This window comes from Chenopodium quinoa, unplaced genomic scaffold (genome assembly GCF_001683475.1).
Source record: "Chenopodium quinoa cultivar QQ74 unplaced genomic scaffold, ASM168347v1, whole genome shotgun sequence".
In the NCBI taxonomy this organism is placed as follows: Eukaryota; Viridiplantae; Streptophyta; class Magnoliopsida; order Caryophyllales; family Amaranthaceae; genus Chenopodium; species Chenopodium quinoa.
The window spans coordinates 3,985,283-4,007,249 of NW_018745523.1; the positions used below are offsets into that span (position 1 = coordinate 3,985,283).

The following is a 21,967-nucleotide window of genomic DNA, read 5'->3' on the forward strand; positions in this document are numbered from 1 at the left end:
GTATATCAACACAATCTACCACATCCCCATCTTCGCCTTGTTTAACACAACAAAAACATCCAATACAAGTTATATATACAAATCATATATATGTGACGAGCAACAATTAACTTATACATTTAGCGTATCATACAATATAAGGTTGATTGGATGTAAGGATGCATGATGTGCTATTCTCTTAAAATAAAGTTTTCGTTCCGATAAGTTAAAATGAATACCAAGTCTAACAAAATATTATTACATGTGCTATTCTCTTAAGGGCCGTTGGTTGAGGGTATTCATCAAAGAAAATGAGAATCAACTGCCCTGATTCCCTTTAATATGTTGTTGTTTGTTGGGCCTTTTTTCCTATTCCCTTTACCCTCTTCATTCCCCCAAATCCTTCAAAGTTGATTCCCCACCCCCTAGGTATTTCCATTCCCATTCCTTAGTCACCACTACACCACCATATCACCACCCTCCTACCTACCCAAATCAACGGAAAGCCGCACCACTGCACCATGCCCAGCCACGTCACCACTCACCGCCTCTCCCCCACCCCTCGTTGGCCATCCTCACTCTCGAAACCCACCATCGGAAAACCTAAAAAAAAACCCTTCCCCATAGTGTAAAAAGGTCGATCGGCCCTACCCCTCAATCGAAACCATCGAGGTGGGGGAGGGTCGACGGATTTTACAGGGACTGAGACTAGATTCTAGGGGTTTTCTAGGCCAGGCCAAGAGAGGTTTTTTCGGGGGACGGATGAGCCGCGCTGGACAATGAGGGGCGGGTGAGGGCTGGCGAAGGGCAGTGAATGGTGGGTGAATAAAGTGCGGTGAATGGTTTAGTAGCTAGTTATAGTTTGAGTTTAAATTAAATTAGTAAATTACTGTATATATTAATTTTTTTTTGGTGTTCAGAGAGCCACGAGGGTGGGTGATGATAATCGAACCCAAAATCTCTTGGAATCGAGAGAGGAGCTCTAACAACTTGATCTATCTCTCACTCTCTATATGTATTATTACTTATATTTATAGTAATTACTAGATGAAACCCATGCGATGTGCACACACACACACACACACACATATATATACATATATATATTAAATTTGTTATATATTAAGATGAAATTTCTGATATCAAAAGATAATATTTTATATTTAATTAATTTGAACCGAGAGATCTCATTCGCCAATATTTCTTACGTGTCATTTAAATTATTTAATACTAAAATAAATTAATAATTTGTTATTTAATTGCCTACTACTAAAATTTATAATCCTACATGGCGCATTAAGAAAATTAGATCCTATGTGGCTCTCTAAAAGCTCAGGAAAAAAAATCTCCTTTATATATTAATTCTATAAGAAAATAATAATCTATTATTTAATTGGCTACAACTAAAATTTATAATCCTACACGGCGCGCTGAAAAAATTAAATCTTATGTAGCTTTTTAAAAACTCGAAAATATATATATATATATAAATATATATATATATATATATATATATATATATATATATATATATATATATATATATATATATATATATATATATATATATATATATATATATATATATATATATATATATATATATATATATATACACTATACATATACATATATATAAAGCTAAACTTTTAGCCAGGTCACGACGTTGCGACACTTGGCGTTCCAACTTTTCGCCAACTGTCGCGCCACATTGGAGCGATTTAAATAGACTTCATAAGATATATATAAAAAAAAAAGAATTTTAGGATAAAATTTTAAGTTTAGAATTTTATTTTCAATAATAGACCAATATTTCAGAGATACAAATTGAATTATAATTTTATTCAAAAATATTATTAGATTATAATTCTAAATAATTATCATATAAATTTAATTTTTTATGTCATAATATTTTTTTTTTGGAGTGAAGGAATTAGTTTAAAGTGTAAAACATCTATTAATATATACTAATCGGTTAAAATAATATACTTCATAACTAATAGAATTTTATTACTACATAGACTTGTCAATTAGGGTTGAGTCATGAGTCATCCCGGATCGGGTCATCACTTTAGGTTACGAGTCAAGAAATGTTCAACCCTTGCCCAAAGTTTTGGGTTCGGGTCAACCCAACGAGCTTTGAACAATTATTTTATTTAATTTATTATTTGTTTATTTATTTTAATGTATTAAATCGAACATTTCCACCAATATTAGTATTAGTCATTACATAGAACATGAATAATTGTTAAGTGCTAATTTTGTATCAAAAGCTAATTTATCTTTAAATTTAATAAACTAATTTTGTATCAATGGTATATTTTAAAATTTGACATGTAGATTAAAAATTCATGTTTAAATTCAATAAACAACCCGGGCATCGCACGGGCACAAAACTAGTATATATATATAAGTTTACTGAAATTATATCTTCAAAAGTTCAATGGGATGGAATTATGGGACTGATGCAATATTTTGCAGGAAATTTTGTTTTTTACCACCTCATAAAAACACGAAAATCTGTTTTACCACCTCCCAAAAAAAAAAGTATTACTTTACCACCTCATAAAAAACACGAATATAGGTTTTACCACTACTTAACGGTTTCCATCCAAAAATTTCGTTAAGTGTGGCCCACAGTAACACGTGTCGGCATTTTATTTGTTAAAAAAAAAGAGAAATTAAAAAACAAAAAAACCTAAAACTACTCCAGCCACCACCACAGCGCCACCCCCGCGCCACCGCCGCCGCCTTCCCCCCCAACTCACCACATCACTCCCCGAAATCACCACCCGCGTCGCACCACCATTCCCAACCCACCTGAACCCTCCCCGTCCCTTTCTCGCAATCGAAACACCCCCAAAAACCACCAAACCCAAAACCCTGCTTTCCTAATACGGTCACGATTTCGGCCACAAATGGCCGAAATCGGCTGGTTTTGGGGCTGAGTGGCCTTAACCGGCCGATTTCGGCCATTTGTGGCCGGAATGGTGGCTGTTTTGGGGGGATTCGTGGTCATTGAAGGTTGTGGGTCGGTGGTTTTTAGGTCGATTTCGGTTGCGGGAGAGGGAAGGGGGCGTTCAGGTGGGTTGGGAGAGGGAGGGGGTGGAGCCGCGCCGCCGGTGGTAGGTTCGAGGGGGTAGTCGTGGGTTGGGTGGTGGCGCTGTGGTGGTGGTGGGTAGTTTTAGGTTTTTTTTTTATTTTTAAAATTTTTTTTCTTTTTTCTTTTTATTTTTTATTTTTTTTCTTTTTTTGGCCAATAATAACACGACATGTGGCTTTATGGGCCCATTTAACGGATTCCTAAACGGAATTAGTTAAGTGGTGGTAAAACCTATTTTCGTGTTCTTTATGAGGTGGTAAAGTAATACTTTTTTTTTGGGAGGTGGTAAAAGAGATTTTCGTGTTTTTGTGAGGTGGTAAAAAACAAAATTGCCTATTTTGCATGACATACAAGTTACTAGGTACAATACTGATGGACCTAGCTAGCAAAATACCAAACCTATCAATATTGAAGTTAAACAGCTTCTTTATTCACTGACATTTTGATTGTATACACTTTTCAACAAACCAAAAATTTTACTACAAACTAACCAAATTCATGATAAATGATGAGTAAATTACACAATCAAGCTTCAAAAAAAGAGAAGGTAAGATCAAACATTCAAACTTAAGGACATTTGGGATTTTTACCAGGGCCACCAAACAGAAAACACAATCCTTGGTCAGGGTCTAACTCTGGTAAAAGTTGCGCATTGTAACAAAAAGGGTTAGTTCCTCCTCCAAATAAATTCGATCTTTCTGGAATTTGAAGTGTGAATGATTCATCCACATATTGAAGTGAACACACGTAGCTCGCTTTGTTAACCCTTAGATCGGGAAATAATCCGTTCCCCATATTCGTGTCAGTGTGCGGACCAATTCCGATTGAATCGTAGACAGATCCACCCCATTCTAAACTCGTAGCGCCTTCTGGTAAGCCGGGGAAGAGGGATGCTGGCCAGTATCCTATTGAAGTGTCCATGACACTTAGCCACCAATTTCCCGTCTTTCGATCCTGTAATAATTGATTTAAAAGCATATTAGCATAAAAGTGAAAAAAGAAATAAAATGAGCGAACTATAAGCAGTCCTAAGACTGCATAAAATACGTTAAAAGTAGAAAGAATAAGCTTTAAATTAAAAATAAACCAAATTTAACTGTACTGTACATTAAAAAAAATGCACTACGTAATAAACAACATGATTATTATACCTGAAAAATGGCTATTTTTAACTCATACAAGTCACCACCTATGGTCGAAACTTGTGTTATGTAGGCTCCAAGTGAAAATTTGTTGTTGACTTGCACAAATCCGTTACAATCCAAGTCCCAGCAACGTGTAGTCAAGGAATCATCTGTCTGTTTGATTTTTAAAAATTGTGAAGTTTCGTACTTGTACAAAAGAGCTACTAATAAAAACCATAGGCTAATAACTTCATCTTAACAAAATTATAGTGAATGATAGATACTATATTTATGATAATATTTGTCGCAGATTATGATAGAGTTAATGTACTTTCTCCGTGTTTTTAAGTGTTACACTTTTTATTTCCGGACGTGTTTTTTTAAGTGTTACACTTCCTTTTTTTTGGCAAAAAGCTACATTAAAATATTAAATCTCTCTCCTCTCATGATCCCCACCCAAACCCACTACTACTTTTTTATTATATATTTCCTCTCACATTCATTACTTTTCAATAAACTATTAACCTCACTATGTTTCTTTACAATTTTTTAATACTCCAACTAACCCACTTACCTCTTATTATATATTAAATTGTCTAAAACTATGTGCCGGTCAAAGTGTAACACTTAAAAAAACACGGAGGGAGTATATTTTTTATCCTTATCGTACTAGGTTTCCTAACGGGATTAGGTCTAGTATTATAACACTTTATATTCTGATCAATGGTACACACTCTAAATTGAGGAGTTTTCCCAATATCTAACATGGTATTAGAGCTTTGCATATTTATGATAAGATTTGTCGTAGATTATGATAGATTTAATGTATATTTTGTATCCTTATCATACTAGGTTTCCTAACGTGATTAGGTCTAGTATTGTAACACTATATATTCTGATCAATGGTACACACTCCAACTTGAGGAGTTTTCCCAGTATCTATTAATGAAAAATAAACTATCTAATTAATAAACTCCAAATTTTGTGAGAAGTGACCTAATAAAAAAAAATATTGTAAGAAAATACTCCCTCCGTTTTTATATAATTGCTACACTTTCCTTTTCCTGCTTTTTTCAAATACTTGCTCCATTTCCTTTTTTAAAAAGTCTTTACAATATTTAATTCATTCCTCACACTTAGTGGATCCAACATAATACCCTATCTCCTCCTATTCTTCCACTACTTTTGCTTTTTTCAATTTTTTTATTTTCTTAACTACCCCACTACCTTCATATTTTATTAATTTCTCCTAAAACTCCGCACATGGAGAAATGGAGTAAATATTTAAAAATGGAGGGAGTAATTAATAACAGGTAAATGTAGAAAAAACACTATTTCTGCCCGGATTTGTATTGTTGATCTAATATTCTGGCGTTGACTGATTTCAAAACAATTCGGTAGGGAGCAGGGTTGAAGCTGGTATTTTTTTTATTTATTATTGTTTACTTTTTTTTAGACTAATAACGATTTTACAGGTATCATGTAACCTGATTTAACAGGTTGTTAACCTCTATTGACTGATTAGAGAATTCTAGAACCTAGAAAACACACCCTTAAGTTGATATTATTGCAAAATAATAAAAAAAATTAGGATTATATAAACTAAATTGATCAAAGTTGATTGGGACTATTAAAACCAATGTTGTTACTATATTTAATACAAGAAAGTATAATGGTAAATAAATTTTCGTACCGTAAAGTAAATGAAAAACCTTGTTCTATGGTCACCATAGTGCTTTGGAAAGACCTGCAAAAGAATTCATAATGGATATCATAAAATCATATGCTAATTAATTAAATGAATAACACTGTTTCAACTCTTCCAAGCTTGCCAATATCATAAAATTATGGACTATCTCCAACTTACAGTCCAACCAGCCTGTAGGAAAACTCCTGGACTCAATAGAACAACCAATCTAGAATCACTTGAATCAGTTTGCCTGGCTACATAAGGATCCCATACGCTTATTGTCGCGCTACCTCCATAAAACCGTGTTCCGGTGGCAGGGATTGCTTGTACAACAGCAAACTATACATAATTTCACATTTGGAATTGTAGTAAATAATACGAAGTGTATATATATATATATATATATATATATATATATATATATATATTGTTTCGGGTGAAAACAATGGGACCTTGCCGAAGGTCCGCTGAAATGGAGAAGACTGGATTCGGTCCAAGTTATGTTGGGCCGAAGGTTTCCTGCACAGTAAACACACGTAAACTAGCCTCGGGGGTGTTGCCGAGGAAGGCCCCTCCGATGCTAAAGTCAGTACAATGTGTAAGAAGAAGATACTATGCAAGAGAGCTTGTAGCTTGAGGCTTTTGTGGAATATCTCAGAATGTATGAATCTATCAATGAATCAGAATATGAATATCTGAATCCCTCTGTGAATGTATCAATATGATGGCTTTTATACCTCATCTTACATGGAGAGGTTGGGCCTTAGCCCAATTGGCTTGCTTTGTGGGCTGACCTTTGACTTTAGCACAATTTGGAGAGTTGAACCTTGACTTTGGGCTTTTAATTGGATCATTTAGTTGTTTCGGCCCAATTGGACTAAATTGGACCCAAACAACTTGCCCCCCAGACCCGATTTGGAAGGATGACGGGTCGGGTTTGATTTAATTCAGAAAAGGAGGGAAGTAAATGATTTAATTAATCCGAAAATTTGAATTTAAACCGTAATTAATGAGATAACAACGGTTAATGATTGTGGAAGTTGGACGGATAATGGGCAGTTTAATCACAAGATCATGTGTTTAATGGTTACTTAGTGGAGTATTTAAGAGAAATTAAAACGCAAACTCCTCGTATCCCGTACCTGGAGATATAAACAGAGGCGCGTCATTTCTCCTCACTTATTCATCAACACAAACCCAGAATTCTCGAGAGAGAAACCAAGAACCCGCATCAAAACTTCGCAAATTCCCCGAGCATTAAGCTTAGAAACTGAGACTTGCCACTACGAACTCGTAAATCGGCAACTTTCGCTTCAGATTAAGGTAAATTCCTCTGATTTCAGTTTATTTTTCTTCGAATTCGAACTCCTTCCCCTTTTCTTTCGACTTTTCTCTTCGAAATAATCAATGGCAAGAGGAGTTAGAGGTAGAGCCCGTGCTCCAAGAAGAGCAAGGCCGATTCCCGATCCTAGGAACAGGATTGGAACCTGGAATGGTCAAAGGCCGGAGTCTGACCCTGCTGAAGGGATTAGGGCGACTCCCCTTTCCTCGGCTCCTCCTCAGAGAACGGAGGAGCCGAGCGCTTCTGGACGGGATGATGAAGTTCCCGCTGTCCTTTGGGATATCCTCCCCGGGTTTTCAGAATGGGAGAATGCCGAAGTTGCTTCGGCCATGATAAAGAACCGCCCCTACTCATGGTGGGTGGAGAATGCCGATCAATATCGATTTGCCGAGCAAATTGAGTTGCATTACGGCATTTTTGAAGCTGATGGGTATTGGTGCCGAATGCCCTCGGCATCCGATAGAATCCATCGTCCACCCCCGGGGTATGTGGGGGTGTACACAAGACAGCTTCAGTACGGGCTGAGGTTCCCCTTGGACGTATTCGTCCGAGACTTGCTGATCCATTACAACATCTCTCTATGTCAGTTAACCCCCACCAGCATCCGAAGGGTGATGACATACTTATGGGTCTGCAAGTTCTTCAAGTACGTGCCGAACCTGCACTGCTTCAAAAAGCTCCATCGGCTAGTGCCAAATATTCAAAGTGGGCACGGAAGCCATGGTTCTGGGTGGTACCGGATTGAGTCTCGGCCCCAATACCTAACCATGTGGCCAAACGACTCTTCAGACAAGGACTGGAGAGGTCAATGGATTTGGGTTAGGGCACCCACAGATCCGGGCCACCCTTGCGTCTTCAGCGCTCCCCGGTACCTTGCTGAGCCTGATCCCGAAATGGGAAGTCTAGGTCCCCCCGTAGATAACGGGGCGGATCCGAACCTGGATCAGCAACATATCTTCGGCAAGCTGCCGAACCGGGGGGGCAGTGGCCGAATGCAGCATATCCCGGAGACTTGGCTCCCCGATACGCATTACGTTTTCCAAGAGAACATGCTAGCAGCTGTTGGCCTCAGCCGAAAGTTTAAGGATGGTAAGCATCTTCGGCTGGGGCCGAGGCTTTTTAATTATCTCTTTTTCTTCTCTCGCTTCGCTTTTTTATGCTGTGCCAATCTATCTGAGCTAACCTTTCCCCTTTCCTTTTTTCAGAGCGGGACGAGACCAACGTTGGCATTAACTACGCTCGTCTTGGTGTCAACCGAGAACGAGTTGTAACTGAACGGGCCCCGTCTATCACTGAGCCGAGGCATAGGGAAGTTCATCTAGACTCTTCCCACTTCCAAATTGAGGTTGTCGCTCTGTATCAGAGGCAGAAGCCTTGGTGGAAGAAGAGAGACCCTTGGTTTCAGCTGCTGGACGAAGAAGCTGAAGCTGCCCGCACAGCCGAAGAGGTTGCACGGGTACTCGAAGCTTGCGAAGGAGGAGAAGGGTCCTCCAGAGCTGCTGAAGCCGAAGCTGCAGCTAAAGCAGCTGAAGAAGACGAGGCTTTGCTGAAGACCTCGGTGAGCTTTCAGACTTAACTTTTTCTTTTTTTCTTTTCTTCTTTTTTTTTTTTTACTCACATTCTTCCTCCCCCCTGTCTGTTACAGTCTGAAGAGAGTAACAGACACAGAGAAGGCAAAGCTCCTGTTCGTCCCGAAGACCAAATACAAGAGTCTTCAGACTCAGATATGGACGAGCAGCCCCTTCTGAAAAGGCGCCGAAGGATGGCCATCATCGGCCCTCATGACTTTCAGCGGAGGCCGATGACCATCGGCGTCGCAATAAGGGAACCCGAGGAAGGCAACGGATCGCCGAGGGTTCCCCAGCCACCACCCCAATCACCTCAAAAGACCCCTCCGCCACCTCCTGAGATGGAGGTGGATCAGAGAACTCCCGAACCTAAGGGAGGGGTCCAAGAAGAAATCAAGAAGAGTGCTGCTGAGCACGAAAATAAGGATGTCGTGATGTCCAGTGCTGAGGGCTTCACGGCAGACATCGCCAGAGAGGTTGAGGCTTTCGTCCTCACCCCTGAAGAAGAGGAGGTCATAGTAATTGACTCCTCTAAGAAGGATGATGCTGAGACAACCAAAGCTAATCAAGCTCCATCGTCATCCTTCCCTTCTTTCCAGACTCTGCATTCTGGAGAAATGGGTTTCTCGGCCCCCCGAATTCCAATCCCAGACCACATCTGGGACCTCATATGGGGTCAGAACCGAGAAGGAGCTGCAGCCTACTTCGGCGATTTTGCTGGCATGTCCGAAGTAGACAGAGCAAGGATCTGGTCGCTGAAGGCTACTGCTGGGATGGGCGAATCCAGCAGATCAGTTCCTGACCCAGCCAGGTCTAACCAACTCCTGATGATGCAGGTAATTTTCCTTGTCTTCATTTCCTCTGAAATTCAGCTCTTTATATTTTTTTTTTATTTATTTATTTATTTTTTGTCTTCCTGTTTTCAGTTCGTGCACAATCAGACTCTCACTGTAGAGCTGATAGATACCCTACAAGATAGGGTAGACGCTGCTGTGCACGACAAGAAGGTGGCTGAAGAGGAATTAAAGCTTGCTAAGCTGAAGCAAGCAGCAGCTGAAGAGAAGCAGCAGAAGGGTGAGGAGTATGAGAAAAGAGCTGCTGAAGCCCTCAAAACCTTCTGCGACGCTATGGAGAAGGAATTTTTTCCCCCACTGATGGAAGGGGAAAAATTCCTCCAGGAGCATATGGGAGTGGACGTCTCCAAATTCAAGGCTGCTGTTGAGAGCCGAATTCAGGAAGGAGCTGCTGCACAAGCTGAAGTGCAGCAACGTCTAGAGGCTCTTGAAGCCAGCCGAATGGCTGCTGAAGAGCTGCTCCTGGCCAAAGATGTCCAACTCTCAGAGGCTGCTGCTGCTGCTGAAGCCCAAAGAGCTAAATTCCAAGAGGCTGAGGATCAACTGATGATCCAGAAAGTTGAGGTGACCCAAGCTCAGACAAAGGCTTTCCAAATTCAGCAAGAGCTGAATGAGCTGAAAGGTTCCTCCTCCAAGCTCGCTGATGAGCTTAAGAAATCCAAGGAAGACTTGGAGGAGACCCAGAAGAAGCTGGCTGATGCTGAGGCTTTACTCAAAGTCCGTGTCTATACCCAAGAGGAATATGAGATGGGTTTCAGAAACGGGTTCCGAGTATGCCGAAGAGTCTGCCTTCATGCTGAGCCGAAGCTGGACTGGTCTAAATGTGCTGAGTGGGTCCAGAATCCCGAAGACCCTCATATGAAGTATGCAACTCCAGCTGAAGCTGAAATCCTTAAGGCTGAGGAAGCCGAAGAGGAAGCTGAGAGAATGGAGTTGGAAGCTGAACAGAGGGAAAGGGAGGCTCGGCAGAGTGCAAAGCCCGCTTCTTCTGCTGCTGGGGCTGAGGCCACCATGGGGCTCAACGCTGATCAGTCTGATCCTCAGGCTGAAGCATAGGAACTCGGGCAGTCGTCTTCAGAATCTTGCGGTTCATCATGTGCTTAACTTTAGACTTGCCGCTTTCTGAATTTTTTGCCTTGTTTTTTGCTTCAGCTTGCCTTGTCGTACAGCAGTTTTATTTTTTTTGCTTATGTACGTATTTCGGCAGCTGTTATTTTCCGCTTGTGGGCGGCTGCCGATACTGAATTATTGAACTTGTAGCTCAATTTTTGAGCATGAAATATTAATCTGATGCTCTTTTCTTCAGTTGTTTTATTTTTGAATGCTTTACTGTTTCTGTTTCTTCAATTCTGCCGAACATACTTGCACTGATAGTGCTTCTTGCCCCCCCAGAAATTGAAGTATGACTTCAGCTGAATAAGCAATTTCTTCACTTCTTCAAAATGGGTATCCGAAACACAGGGCCAACTGAAGGCAATGCTTCTGGGATACAAGTCTTACTGAAGATTGACTTCATCTGAAAGTTGGATATCCGAAACACAGGGCCAACTGAAGGCAATGCTTTGGATATTAGCTTTCTGGGATACAAGGCTCAGTTAAGGCAATATCCCAGAATTGTCCATGGACTAATGTCTTTGGAGAACCAGCGTTCTTTAAAAAGACGAGTTTTGTCAGCAATCAAAAACCCAGTTACCCGAAGGCGAAGGTTTCAGACGAGGCTGATTTAAAAATTTTCAACTGTTGCAGTTATCCTTGATTTTCTGTCTATCTTTGAAAAATGGATACCCGAAACACAGGGCCAACTTAAGGCAATGTTTCGGATAATGGCTCTCTGGGATACAAGGCTCAGTTAAGGCAATATCCCAGAATTGTCCATGGACTCATGTCTTTGGAGAACAAGTCTTACTGAAGTTTGACTTCAGCTGAAAGACCAGTGTTCTTTAAAAAGACGAGTTTTGTCAGCAATCTGAAACCCAGTTACCCGAAGGCGAAGGTTTCAGACGAGGCTGAATAAAAAACCCTTAAAGAGTAGATATGACAAAGAAAATTTTGAAAGGATAAAAAGTTGTAAATATTTATATAAATGGCGGCTCCAAGGCCTTTCATTAGTTCAAAATGTACTTACAAAGATTGTTCTGCCCCGAAGGGTTTACACATGGTATTTTTTCAGTACATCAGCGTTCCAGTGATTTTTCAACTCAGTTACATCCAACTGCCGAAGTCGGTATGTCCCTGGCTGAAGCTCATCATAAGATTCATAAGGTCCTTCCCATGTAGCTGAGAGTTTCCCATGGATTCGGCCTTTCTGAACTGCAGCAGCATTCCGAAGGACAAGGTCTCCAATTTTGAGAGGCCTTGCATGGACCCTTCGGTTATAAAATTTGTTGATTCTCTGCTTATAGGCGGCCATTCTATCTCGGGCTGAGTCTCTTACTTCGTCGAGGAAATCAAGAGATTCCCTCATCAGTCGCTCATTCTCAGCCGAGAAGTGGTGCACTCGAAGGCTCTCAGAGCCAATTTCCACTGGAAGGACGGCTTCGGCACCATACACCAGTTCAAAAGGTGAGTGGCCCGTTGCCTCTTTTTCAGTTGTCCGAAGGGACCAAAGGGTTCCAGGGAGCTCCTCTAGCCATTTGGACTTTTGATCTTCCACCCTCTTCTTGAGGGCATTTAAGATCTATTTATTTGCAGCCTCGGCTTGTCCGTTACTTTGCGGGTGGCATACCGCTGAATATGCCAGTCTGATGCCGAACTGATCTGTATACCGCTTCAGCGGTAAGTTATCAAATTGCCTCCCATGATCGAAGACAAATACTCTCGGGATGCCAAAGCGAGTGATGATATTCTGCCAGATAAATTTTCTGACAGTTTGCTCTGTAATGTTCGAGGCTGCTTCGGCCTCGATCCATTTACTGAAATAGTCGACACCAACTATCAGCCATTTTTTCTGGTACACAGCCTCTGGAAATGGTCCCAGTATATCCCGTCCCTATTGGGAAAACGGGAGTGGATTAAGGATCGGCTGAAGATCCCTTGCTGGCTGATGGATAACTGGAGCGTATTTTTGACATTTTTCGCATTTCCGAACCAGCTCCTTAGCATCTGCGATCATGGTGGGCCAATAATATCCAGCCCTCAATGCCTTGTGGGCTAAGGTTCTTCCCCCAATGTGGTTCCCACAGATGCCGAGGTGAATCTCCCGTAGGATATAATCTGCATCTGTTGGTCCCACGCATTTCAGCAATGGTGCTGAGAAGGACTTTTTCAGAAGTTCCCCCCTGAAGACAATGAACCTAGAACTGGTTCTCTTCATCTTGGAGGCCAAAGCTTTATCCTCAGGAGTTTCTCCCTGAAGCTTGAAAGCTAGGATGGGGTCCATCCAACTAGGCTCCGAGTCAGCGCAGCACACTTCAGGTGCTTCGTCGACACTTCTTTCTCGACGCACTTCTACATATACAGATCTGTTCAGCTCGGTAAAAGATGAACTAGCAAGTTTGGAGAGTGCATCGGCTTGAGTATTCTGACCCCTTGGGATCAGCTGAACCTCAAAAGTTTTCAGCTCTGCAATAACTGATTTGATCTTGGCAAGATAAGCTATCATGGAGGGCTCTTTGGCCTCGTAGCTGCCACTGATCTGATATGCAACTAGCTGAGAGTCTGTTTTTAAGCAGACATGATCGGCTTCCAAGGAGATGCACAATTGTAGGCCGGCGATTGCTGCCTCATACTCGGCTTCATTGTTCGAGGCCTTAAAAGAAAACTTTAGTGCATACTCAAAGGATTTGCCTTCGGGAGAAGTTATCACTACTCCTGCCCCCGAACCGTTTTCGGTGGAAGACCCATCCGTAAACACGGTCCAGACTTTCTTTTCACTGTCTAGCGCTTCTTGGTATGAGCATTCGGCCAAGAAATCCGCTAGAGCCTGAGCCTTAATGGCAGCCCTCGGACGTTAGCTGATGCTGAATTCGGTGAGCTCAAAAGCCCACTTGGCTAGCCTACCAGATTTTTCAACCTTGCCGAGAACTTTTTCCAACGGCTGATCAGTTAAGACCACTATCTGATGGCAATCAAAATAGGGCCTCAGCTTCCGAGCAGCTACTACTACCGCGAAAGCGACTTTCTCGAGTAGAGGATAGCGGGTCTCGGCATCCGTCAGTGTATGACTGACAAAATAGATCGGTTGCTGACTCTTACTCTCTTCCCTCAGCAATACTGCGCTGATGGTGGCCGGGCTAACGGCCACATATAGGTATAAAGTTTCTCCTTCAGCTGGGCTAGCCAGCGTTGGGAGTCGAGCCAGATGCTCCCGAAGCTGTTTAAAGGCGTCTTTTTGCTCTTCCTCCCAAACGAGCTCTTTTGTTTTCGGGAGTTTTAGGGCTTTGAAGAAAGGTAACCCCTTATCCGAAGCTCTGGAAATGAACCTCAAGAGGGCTGCCATTCTTCCGGTGAGCCGCTGAACATCCCGCTTCGTTTTCGGCTCAGGAAGGTCGAGCGCCGCTTTGACCTTAGAGGGATTGGCATCAATCCCCCTTTTGCTGACCATGAACCCCAGGAATTTCCCTGACTTCACGCCGAAGACACACTTCTTCGGATTCAGCTTCATCTGATTCTTTCTCAAGGTGGCGAAAGTTTCAGCCAGGTCCTTTACATGGTCCTCTAGTTTTTTGCTTTTGACGATCGAATCGTCAACATAGACTTCCATGTTTCGGCCCTTTTGATCGGCGAAAACTTGATCCACCAGCCTTTGATAAGTTTCCCCCGCATTTTTCAATCCGAAGGGCATCATTTTGTAATTGTACACCCCAGCGTTCGTGACGAATGCTGTCTTGGCTCGATCGTCGGGGTGCATAAAGATCTGATGATACCCCGAGAATGCGTCCATGAAGCTAAGCAAGGCGTGGCCACTTGTCGAATCGACTAGGTGATCGATTCTCGGCAAGGGATAGAAATCCTTTGGACAAGCCTTATTTAGGTCCGTGAAGTCAACGCACATCCTCCAGGTACCATTGGGCTTCTGAACCATCACCACATTTGCCAGCCATTCTGGATATTGGCAAGGTTCAATGAACCCTGCCTCCAACAATTTTTTGACCTCGGCTGCGATGTCTCGGTTCTTATTGGCGGAGTAATTCCGCTTCTTTTGCTTAACTGGTCGACACGTCGAGTCAACATTAAGCTTATGGGAGATGAGGTCTGAACTTATCCCGGGCATATCAGCTGCCGAGAAAGCAAACACATCTCTGTTGTCCCGAAGGAGCTGAATAAGTTCACAACGGGTGTTCGGATCAAGGTCCATCCCGATTGTTACACATTTCTCACCGTCTCCTTCGGCCAACTCAACTGTTTCAGTCTGTTGGTCCATGTCCATTGCCGATGGACTGGACTCTTCAGAATCTGGCCTGCTGCCAATGTCAGCAGGTGTCCCAGTCTTTTTGTTCTTCGGCTGGCTCTCTGAGTCTTGCGGCTCAGCTGAAGAGCTAGCCTTTTCCCTTTCGGGCCCTTTTTCTCTGGGCACAGATCCTTGGACCGAAGCACTTAGGCCTTTTGGCTTTTTTGTGCTTGGCTCTCTTTCTTTTTCTTTCTCCTCCTCATCCCTGTCGTCATCTGGGCGACTACTGGATGGCTTGAGGTAATTGCACCTTCGGGCGTCCTTTTGGTTGCCCTGTATCCTTTCGGGGAAGCCGGCGTCTGAGACGTAAATCATCAGCTGATGATAAGTTGAGACGACCCCTTGGATCTCGTGAATTATGGGTCTCCCCAAAATCACGTTGTACACTGAAGGAGCGTCGATGACCAAAAATTCAATCATGACGTTCCGGGCTGCCTCATCGCAACCGATGGTGACAGGAAGTGTCACCTTCCCATCTGGATAAGTTGAAGCCCCATTGAACCCGGATACCGGGTAGGGTACCGGCGTAAGGTGCTTGGGCTTCAGCTTAATTTGATTGTAGGCCTTTCGGAACAGAATGTTTGCTCCACTGCCACCGTCAACAAGGACCTTACTGACGTCGTGGTTGGCCACCGTGGCGATGATCACCAACGGATCCTCGTGAGGGAACGTAATCCCCCGGCAGTCGGCGGCTGTGAACGTCATGTTCGGCACCGGCGGCTGGGGAGATTGAATGTCAGCGTTGTTCACCTGGTGAGTCAAAGCTCTAAGGTGGCGCTTGTGCTCCCTCCGAGAGTATATTCCTCCCTAGATAACATTGATCGGAGGGAATTTCCCCTCCGGCTTTTTACTGTTTTTCCGGGGGAAATCAAGGTCCTGCCGAGGGTCCTTTGCTGACCTCTCGGATTCTTTTTTCTCGCGGTGATCCGCGATGTATTTTTTCAAGTATCCCTTCCGGACCATGTCCTCTATCTGGTCCTTCAGCTGGATACACTCCTCAGTGTTGTGGCCCGAAGACTCGTGGAACTCACACCACTGATTTTTATTTTTTCGCTGATACCACTCTGGGAGTGGTCTCGGCTTTCGGTAACTCTGCTTCTCCTTCGTCACACTGTAAATTTTGGCGCGTGGAAGAGAGAGCGGAGTGTAGGACTCGTATCTGCCTGTGTATGAGGCAAATCTTTCCTTCTTTGGGTCGTTGGCCAAAGATTGCTCCGGGGCCTTTGACTTTCCCTTTGCCTTATGGCCTTGGCCTTCAGACAAGGGTATTTGCCTCTGTTTCCCTCCCCCGGATTGAGGTTGGGTTTTCGCTTTGTTCCATTCTTCGGCTCGGATGAACTTATCCGAAGCACTAAGAGCTTCCTCCAAAGTCTGCGGGGTATGCATGACCATGAAGTCTAGGAACTTTCCTGGCTGAAGGCCATTCTGCATTGCGAAAACGGCTAGCCCCTGGTCCAGCTGGGAGACGCTTGATGACTCGTTACTGAAACGGGTCAGGTAGTCTCGGAGGCTTTCGGTTTCCCCCTGTTGCAGACTCATGAGCTCTACGGTAGTCTTCTCTCGGCGGTTTGCCGTGGAAAACTTGCTCCTGAACTTGGAGGACAGATCATCCCACCCTGTTATGGAGCCTTGCCTTACTCCCTTGGAGATCCACGCTTGCGCGACCCCCTTGAGAGTGGTTGGGAAATATTTGCACCAAGTCGCCTCGGATCTGGGGCAAAGATGCATATGAGTCTCATACGAGGCCACGTGGTCCTTCGGATCCGTGGTCCCGTCATATGTGATGTGCGAAGGGATTTTAACCGTGGGTACGCGCTCTTCCAGTATCCATTGCTCGAATGGTGAACTAGCGGGTAGCATAACGGCCTTGCCCTTGTTCCTAGCCGAAGGGACCGCGCTCCGCCCTCTTAGAGAGGTAGGAGTGGTTTTCGTCCCTGGCTGGGAAGTCTGGGCCTCGGCTGCAGGGAACGAGAGGCGACTACGCACGCTCGGTTCCTGCCGCCGAGTCGGTCAAGGACGCTTCTGCGAACAGTCTCAGGTTCTCGGTGAGTAGATTCTGGCCGAGAAGCTGAGCTGCTGCTCTTATGCGCTTCTGGTCTTGAGGATGAGGATCCTTTTAAAAATTGAGGGTTCTTTTTCCTCTGTTTTTCATTTTTCCAAGAATCCTCCTCCCACTCTTCCAGTTCCCGGAAGGAAGGAAGCTTCCCACCATCATGGTCTAACTTCCTCCGCTGATGCCGGGTATGCGGAGGAGTTCGATCACGAGGTGGTGGCATATTTTGTGCCCTCATCGCCTCCATGAGTACTGCCAGCGCTCTTGCCACCTCTTCCGAGCTGGGCCCCGTCAAAGGGGTCCTCGGCCGAGTGTGGGAATGAGGGCGCGCAGCCGATGGTTGGCTTTGGGACACTGAATATGTCCTATGATCGGACTGACCCCTGCTAGACCGAGAGTGGCCCGGCTTATATTGAGAGTCTTGAATTACGGGAGATAGGGAATCCTCCTTGTATGATCCTCCCTCCGAGCCGGCACCCTTGGGAGAGTTCTGATCCGGCGAGGGCGATGGTGTAGGGGTTTTAGGCTTTTCGCCCGCTCCTTGACGGAGGCTTTTGCTCTTGCGGTTCTTAGCCATTGCTGCTAAGATAATTGCAAGATGATCTTGGTTAGGAATTTGGCTTAAAGATTTTTGAAAGTCGTCCCCACAGACGGCGCCAAATTGTTTCGGGTGAAAACAATGGGACCTTGCCGAAGGTCCGCTGAAATGGAGAAGACTGGATTCGGTCCAAGTTATGTTGGGCCGAAGGTTTCCTGCACAGTAAACACACGTAAACTAGCCTCGGGGGTGTTGCCGAGGAAGGCCCCTCCGATGCTAAAGTCAGTACAATGTGTAAGAAGAAGATACTATGCAAGAGAGCTTGTAGCTTGAGGCTTTTGTGGAATATCTCAGAATGTATGAATCTATCAATGAATCAGAATATGAATATCTGAATCCCTCTGTGAATGTATCAATATGATGGCTTTTATACCTCATCTTACATGGAGAGGTTGGGCCTTAGCCCAATTGGCTTGCTTTGTGGGCTGACCTTTGACTTTAGCACAATTTGGAGAGTTGAACCTTGACTTTGGGCTTTTAATTGGATCATTTAGTTGTTTAGGCCCAATTGGACTAAATTGGACCCAAACATATATATATATATATATATATATATATATATATATATAGACAATATAGTTAGCAATAATGTTCTTAAACCACATAATATGTAATTGTCCATTAAATCTTTCCTAGTAAACTTGCCTCATTGTGTGGTCCTTTGATTGTATCGTTTGTAGGAGGCTGGTCTTGAAGCTGCCTTCTTCGAATGGGAACGGTGTCTTCTGAGCAGAAACCGTTCTTGTGCCAAAGTTGATGGATGAAGGCCGTTGTAGGGTTGCTTTGGTTCATCATTTTGAGAGATGAGCTAGGGTCCATCTTGATTATTTCACAAGTTACAAATGTGATTTTCAATTAATTAATAACCGAAATCAAATTTGAAGACTTAATTATGCTCAAATGACTTTAACAAATTGGTCCAATTCAATTGACTTATAGACTCATAAAACTGATACAAGATCTCTAATTCTCTATGCACTAAAAAATAAACCGGCCTGTGATAGCTTAGCACTAAAGAAGCATGTCCAACATGTTGCTGAGGGAATCGTGCTACGAGCTAAGCTAAGCCGGCTTGAGCTAAAATTCTTTTGGAATAGCATAACAAGGCTACGACATGACTTGTGACATGATATATACTACCTCCGTTATATATTGTTTGCAATGATTGGACATTTTTCCTCTCCACTTCATGTCAAATCGTTGCAAATAATATATAACGGAGGTAGTATATATCATGTTAAAACTTAGTATGCAGACAAGCACGACACAACACATACAGTGGCATGTGGGCTTGAGTTGTGCCTAGGGTGCCTCTTTTAAATCTTCTTCATGGGAATCATGGCACCTAACCAGTGCAATTTGGTCAAGCTTACAAGCCTAGGGCGGGTTCAACCCATGGTACATTTGGATGATCTAGAACCATCTATATGTTTTTTTTTTTTTAAATCATTATATGTGCTTTGTTAACAATTTGTCAATTCTCCAAACTAATTATAACCGGGATGTACCTTAAAATGGAACAGAGATTTTTTTTTTTTTTCTCCACAACTCATGTACTAACAAGGTACGTCACATAAATAAAGAGATACCTTTGGTTGTGCCACGCCACTAATAAGTTATTTGTCACAAAGGCCCCGTTTGGTTTAATGTAAAACATTTTTAATGGAAAATTAGTTTTCATGAAAAAATATTTTCAAAGAAAAACACAATTGCATATTGGTTTTCCTTTGTTTGGTTGCATACAAGAAAAGTCCAAGAAAATAAAAAATAAAAGTGGAAATGTAAGGATGAATGAGAGGAGAGTAAAAAAAGGAGGTAAGGAGAAGAGAGGAAAATGTGGCTTCCCTTGTTTTGGGAAGGAAAATGTTTTCCATCATTAAGAATGAAATTTCCACCTTTGGAAAATTGTTTTCCACCCCTTAACAAACCAAACAAAGGAAAATGGGAAAAATGGAAAATTCATTTTCCATGAAAACCTTTTACATCAAACCAAACAGGACCAAAATACGAGTAATTAACAAATTGAATTAGTACAACTCTACTCTAATTAATTATTTAAGCACTTTTAATTGATATAGTTTGGTAAGATTTTTCACAAAACCTGTATCTTATGATCCTTGAGGAGAGGATGATTAAGAGCTGGCTGTTTCCGTATATCAACACAATCTACCACATCCCCATCTTCGCCCTGTTTAACACAACAAAAACATCCAATACAAGTTATATATACAAATCATATATATGTGACGAACAATAATTAACTTATATATTTAGCGTATCATACAATACCTTAATGGTTTTGACAGTTCCCTTGGGAGGAGCTGACTCGTAGTTACTCGTGTCCTGTTCGAGGATTCTTCCTCTAACGACATGGGATAGATTTAGAACTAGTACACTCACTAGCAGAAGTAGCACAAACCGGTATAGTCCATGGAAACCGAGGTGCTCGGAAGTCATAAGAGGAACGTTACCAAATGTACGTATATATATTTGGTTAACACAAAAAAAATGATGTAGATTATATTGAGCAACCTTGTCAAAATATGCTGTTTTTATAGCAGGGAGATCTTGCTCATAATGTGTTAAGACTAAAAAAAAATGGCATGAATTATTCAAGGTAAGAGTTGACTTTTTTGTTTGACATTTGATTGAAGCTTAAAGAGATGGACATGATCATTAAAAAAATGACCATGATAAAGACCAAATTATACTTTATTACTCCGTATTAGTTGATTGGAAAATATAATGATGATTAATGATAGGAAAAAGAATTTAATTGGCCGGTTAAGTAGATAATGCTAAAGAAGGTTCAAACACTTCAAAGTCTTTGACATCTACGTTAAACAAAAACAAATATTGAAATATTACAAGTATTATTTTGACGGGAAGATCCAACAAATATATTGAATAATGTAAAGATTTGATCTTTATATTCTGTTCTTAAGAACCTCTCACAAATGATGAGTCAAATTCTCTGTATTGATTTTTGTGTATTGCGGCTTCAACCTTTACAACCTAGTCTGCCAGTATATATATCAGGGTACACCCCAAAACCCTATACACCTAACCAAAACAAAAAAACAACAGCTAAGGAAAAAAACAAAAAGAAATTTACAGCTATACAGAAAGGACAAACAGCTATACAGGACAATTATACACATAAGATTACAGAGGAAATACATCAGATAATTAGCATGTGTTAATACGCTAATTTCCACACCCCCCCCCCTCAAGTTAGACTTGGGGAGGTTCCAACGAGCCCTAACTTGAAGGATAGGAAACTGTGCTGACTTTGTCCTATAGGTTTTGTCATGAGATCGGCTAACTGTGATCCTGATTTCACATAGGCAGTGAATATGAATCCATCATCAATGTGCTCCCTGACGTAATGGCAATCCAGCCTCAGATGCTTAGTCAAATCGTGAAAAACTGGATTGTTTGCGATGTAGTGTGCTGCCTTATTATCACACATTAAAGGTATTGGTTTGGGAATAGCTACTCTCATGTCCTGAAGTATTCCATCCAACCAAACCAGTTCACTAGTTGTGTGTGACATGCTCTTGTATTCTGATTCTGCAGAAGACTTTGAGACTGTCTTCTGTTTCTTGGTTTTCCAAGATATGAAACTATTCCCCAAGAGTATACAATATCCCGTTAGAGATCGACCACTGTAACCGCAAGTGCCCCAGTCTGCATTGCAGAACCCTATAAGCTTCAAATCATTGTCTGAGGGATAAAACAGCCCCCAATCACTTGTTCCCTGTAAATATGAAATCACATGAAGTGCTGCAAGCAGGTGAGGCTTCCTGGGAGTTTGCATAAATTGGCTAAGCTGCTGCACTGAATATGAGATGTCTGGTCTAGATAATCTCAAGTACAACAGTCTTCCAATGAGTCTCCTATACTGCTCTGGATCTGGGAGTATTTCCCCCATGTCAACTGACAACTTCAGCCCCTTTTGCATAGGGAACTTGTTGTATTTGCTTCCCTTCTGTCCTGAATCTTCCACCAGATCGTGGATATATTTTCTCTGGTTGAGGATTATTCCTTCCTCATTCCTTGATACTTCTAACCCAAAAAAGTATCTCATTTCCCCTAGGTCCTTGATAGTGAAAGCTTTATCAAGGTTTCTCTTCAATTCTTCAATATACTCTTCTTCATCTCCAGTCACTAATAAATCATCAACATACACTAGTACCATTGTCGTCTTCCCATCTTTCACTCTGGTGAATAATGAGTGATCTCTCTTTGGCTGTTCCAAACCAAA

The 21,967-nt window shown here is 42.3% G+C and overlaps 1 protein-coding gene across 1 annotated transcript; it reads right to left on the reverse strand.

Annotated features, from left to right (window-relative positions):
• Positions 1 to 3,490: 3,490 nt before the first annotated feature.
• Positions 3,491 to 20,249, reverse strand: LOC110715562. Its single transcript, XM_021894148.1, has 6 exons — positions 19,990 to 20,249; positions 19,802 to 19,888; positions 18,346 to 18,519; positions 5,900 to 5,953; positions 4,234 to 4,380; positions 3,491 to 4,036 (listed from the first exon to the last, which is right to left on the reverse strand). Exons 1-6 carry the CDS (start codon positions 20,155 to 20,157, stop codon positions 3,650 to 3,652), a joined length of 1,017 nt encoding a protein of 338 aa, XP_021749840.1. The 5' UTR covers positions 20,158 to 20,249; the 3' UTR covers positions 3,491 to 3,649.
• Positions 20,250 to 21,967: the final 1,718 nt, after the last annotated feature.

Bases quoted from the DNA above. Each gene is read 5' to 3' on its own strand.
- LOC110715562 (XM_021894148.1), bottom strand. From the start codon at position 20,157: ATGACTTCCGAGCACCTCGGTTTCCATGGACTATACCGGTTTGTGCTA. The intron at 18,520-19,801 runs GTTTTGTGAAAA...GAAATAATCAAG, and splicing joins TCAAGGATCATAAGATACAG to ATGGACCCTAGCTCATCTCT. The intron at 4,037-4,233 runs GTATAATAATCA...CAATTATTACAG, and splicing joins TAAAAATAGCCATTTTTCAG to GATCGAAAGACGGGAAATTG.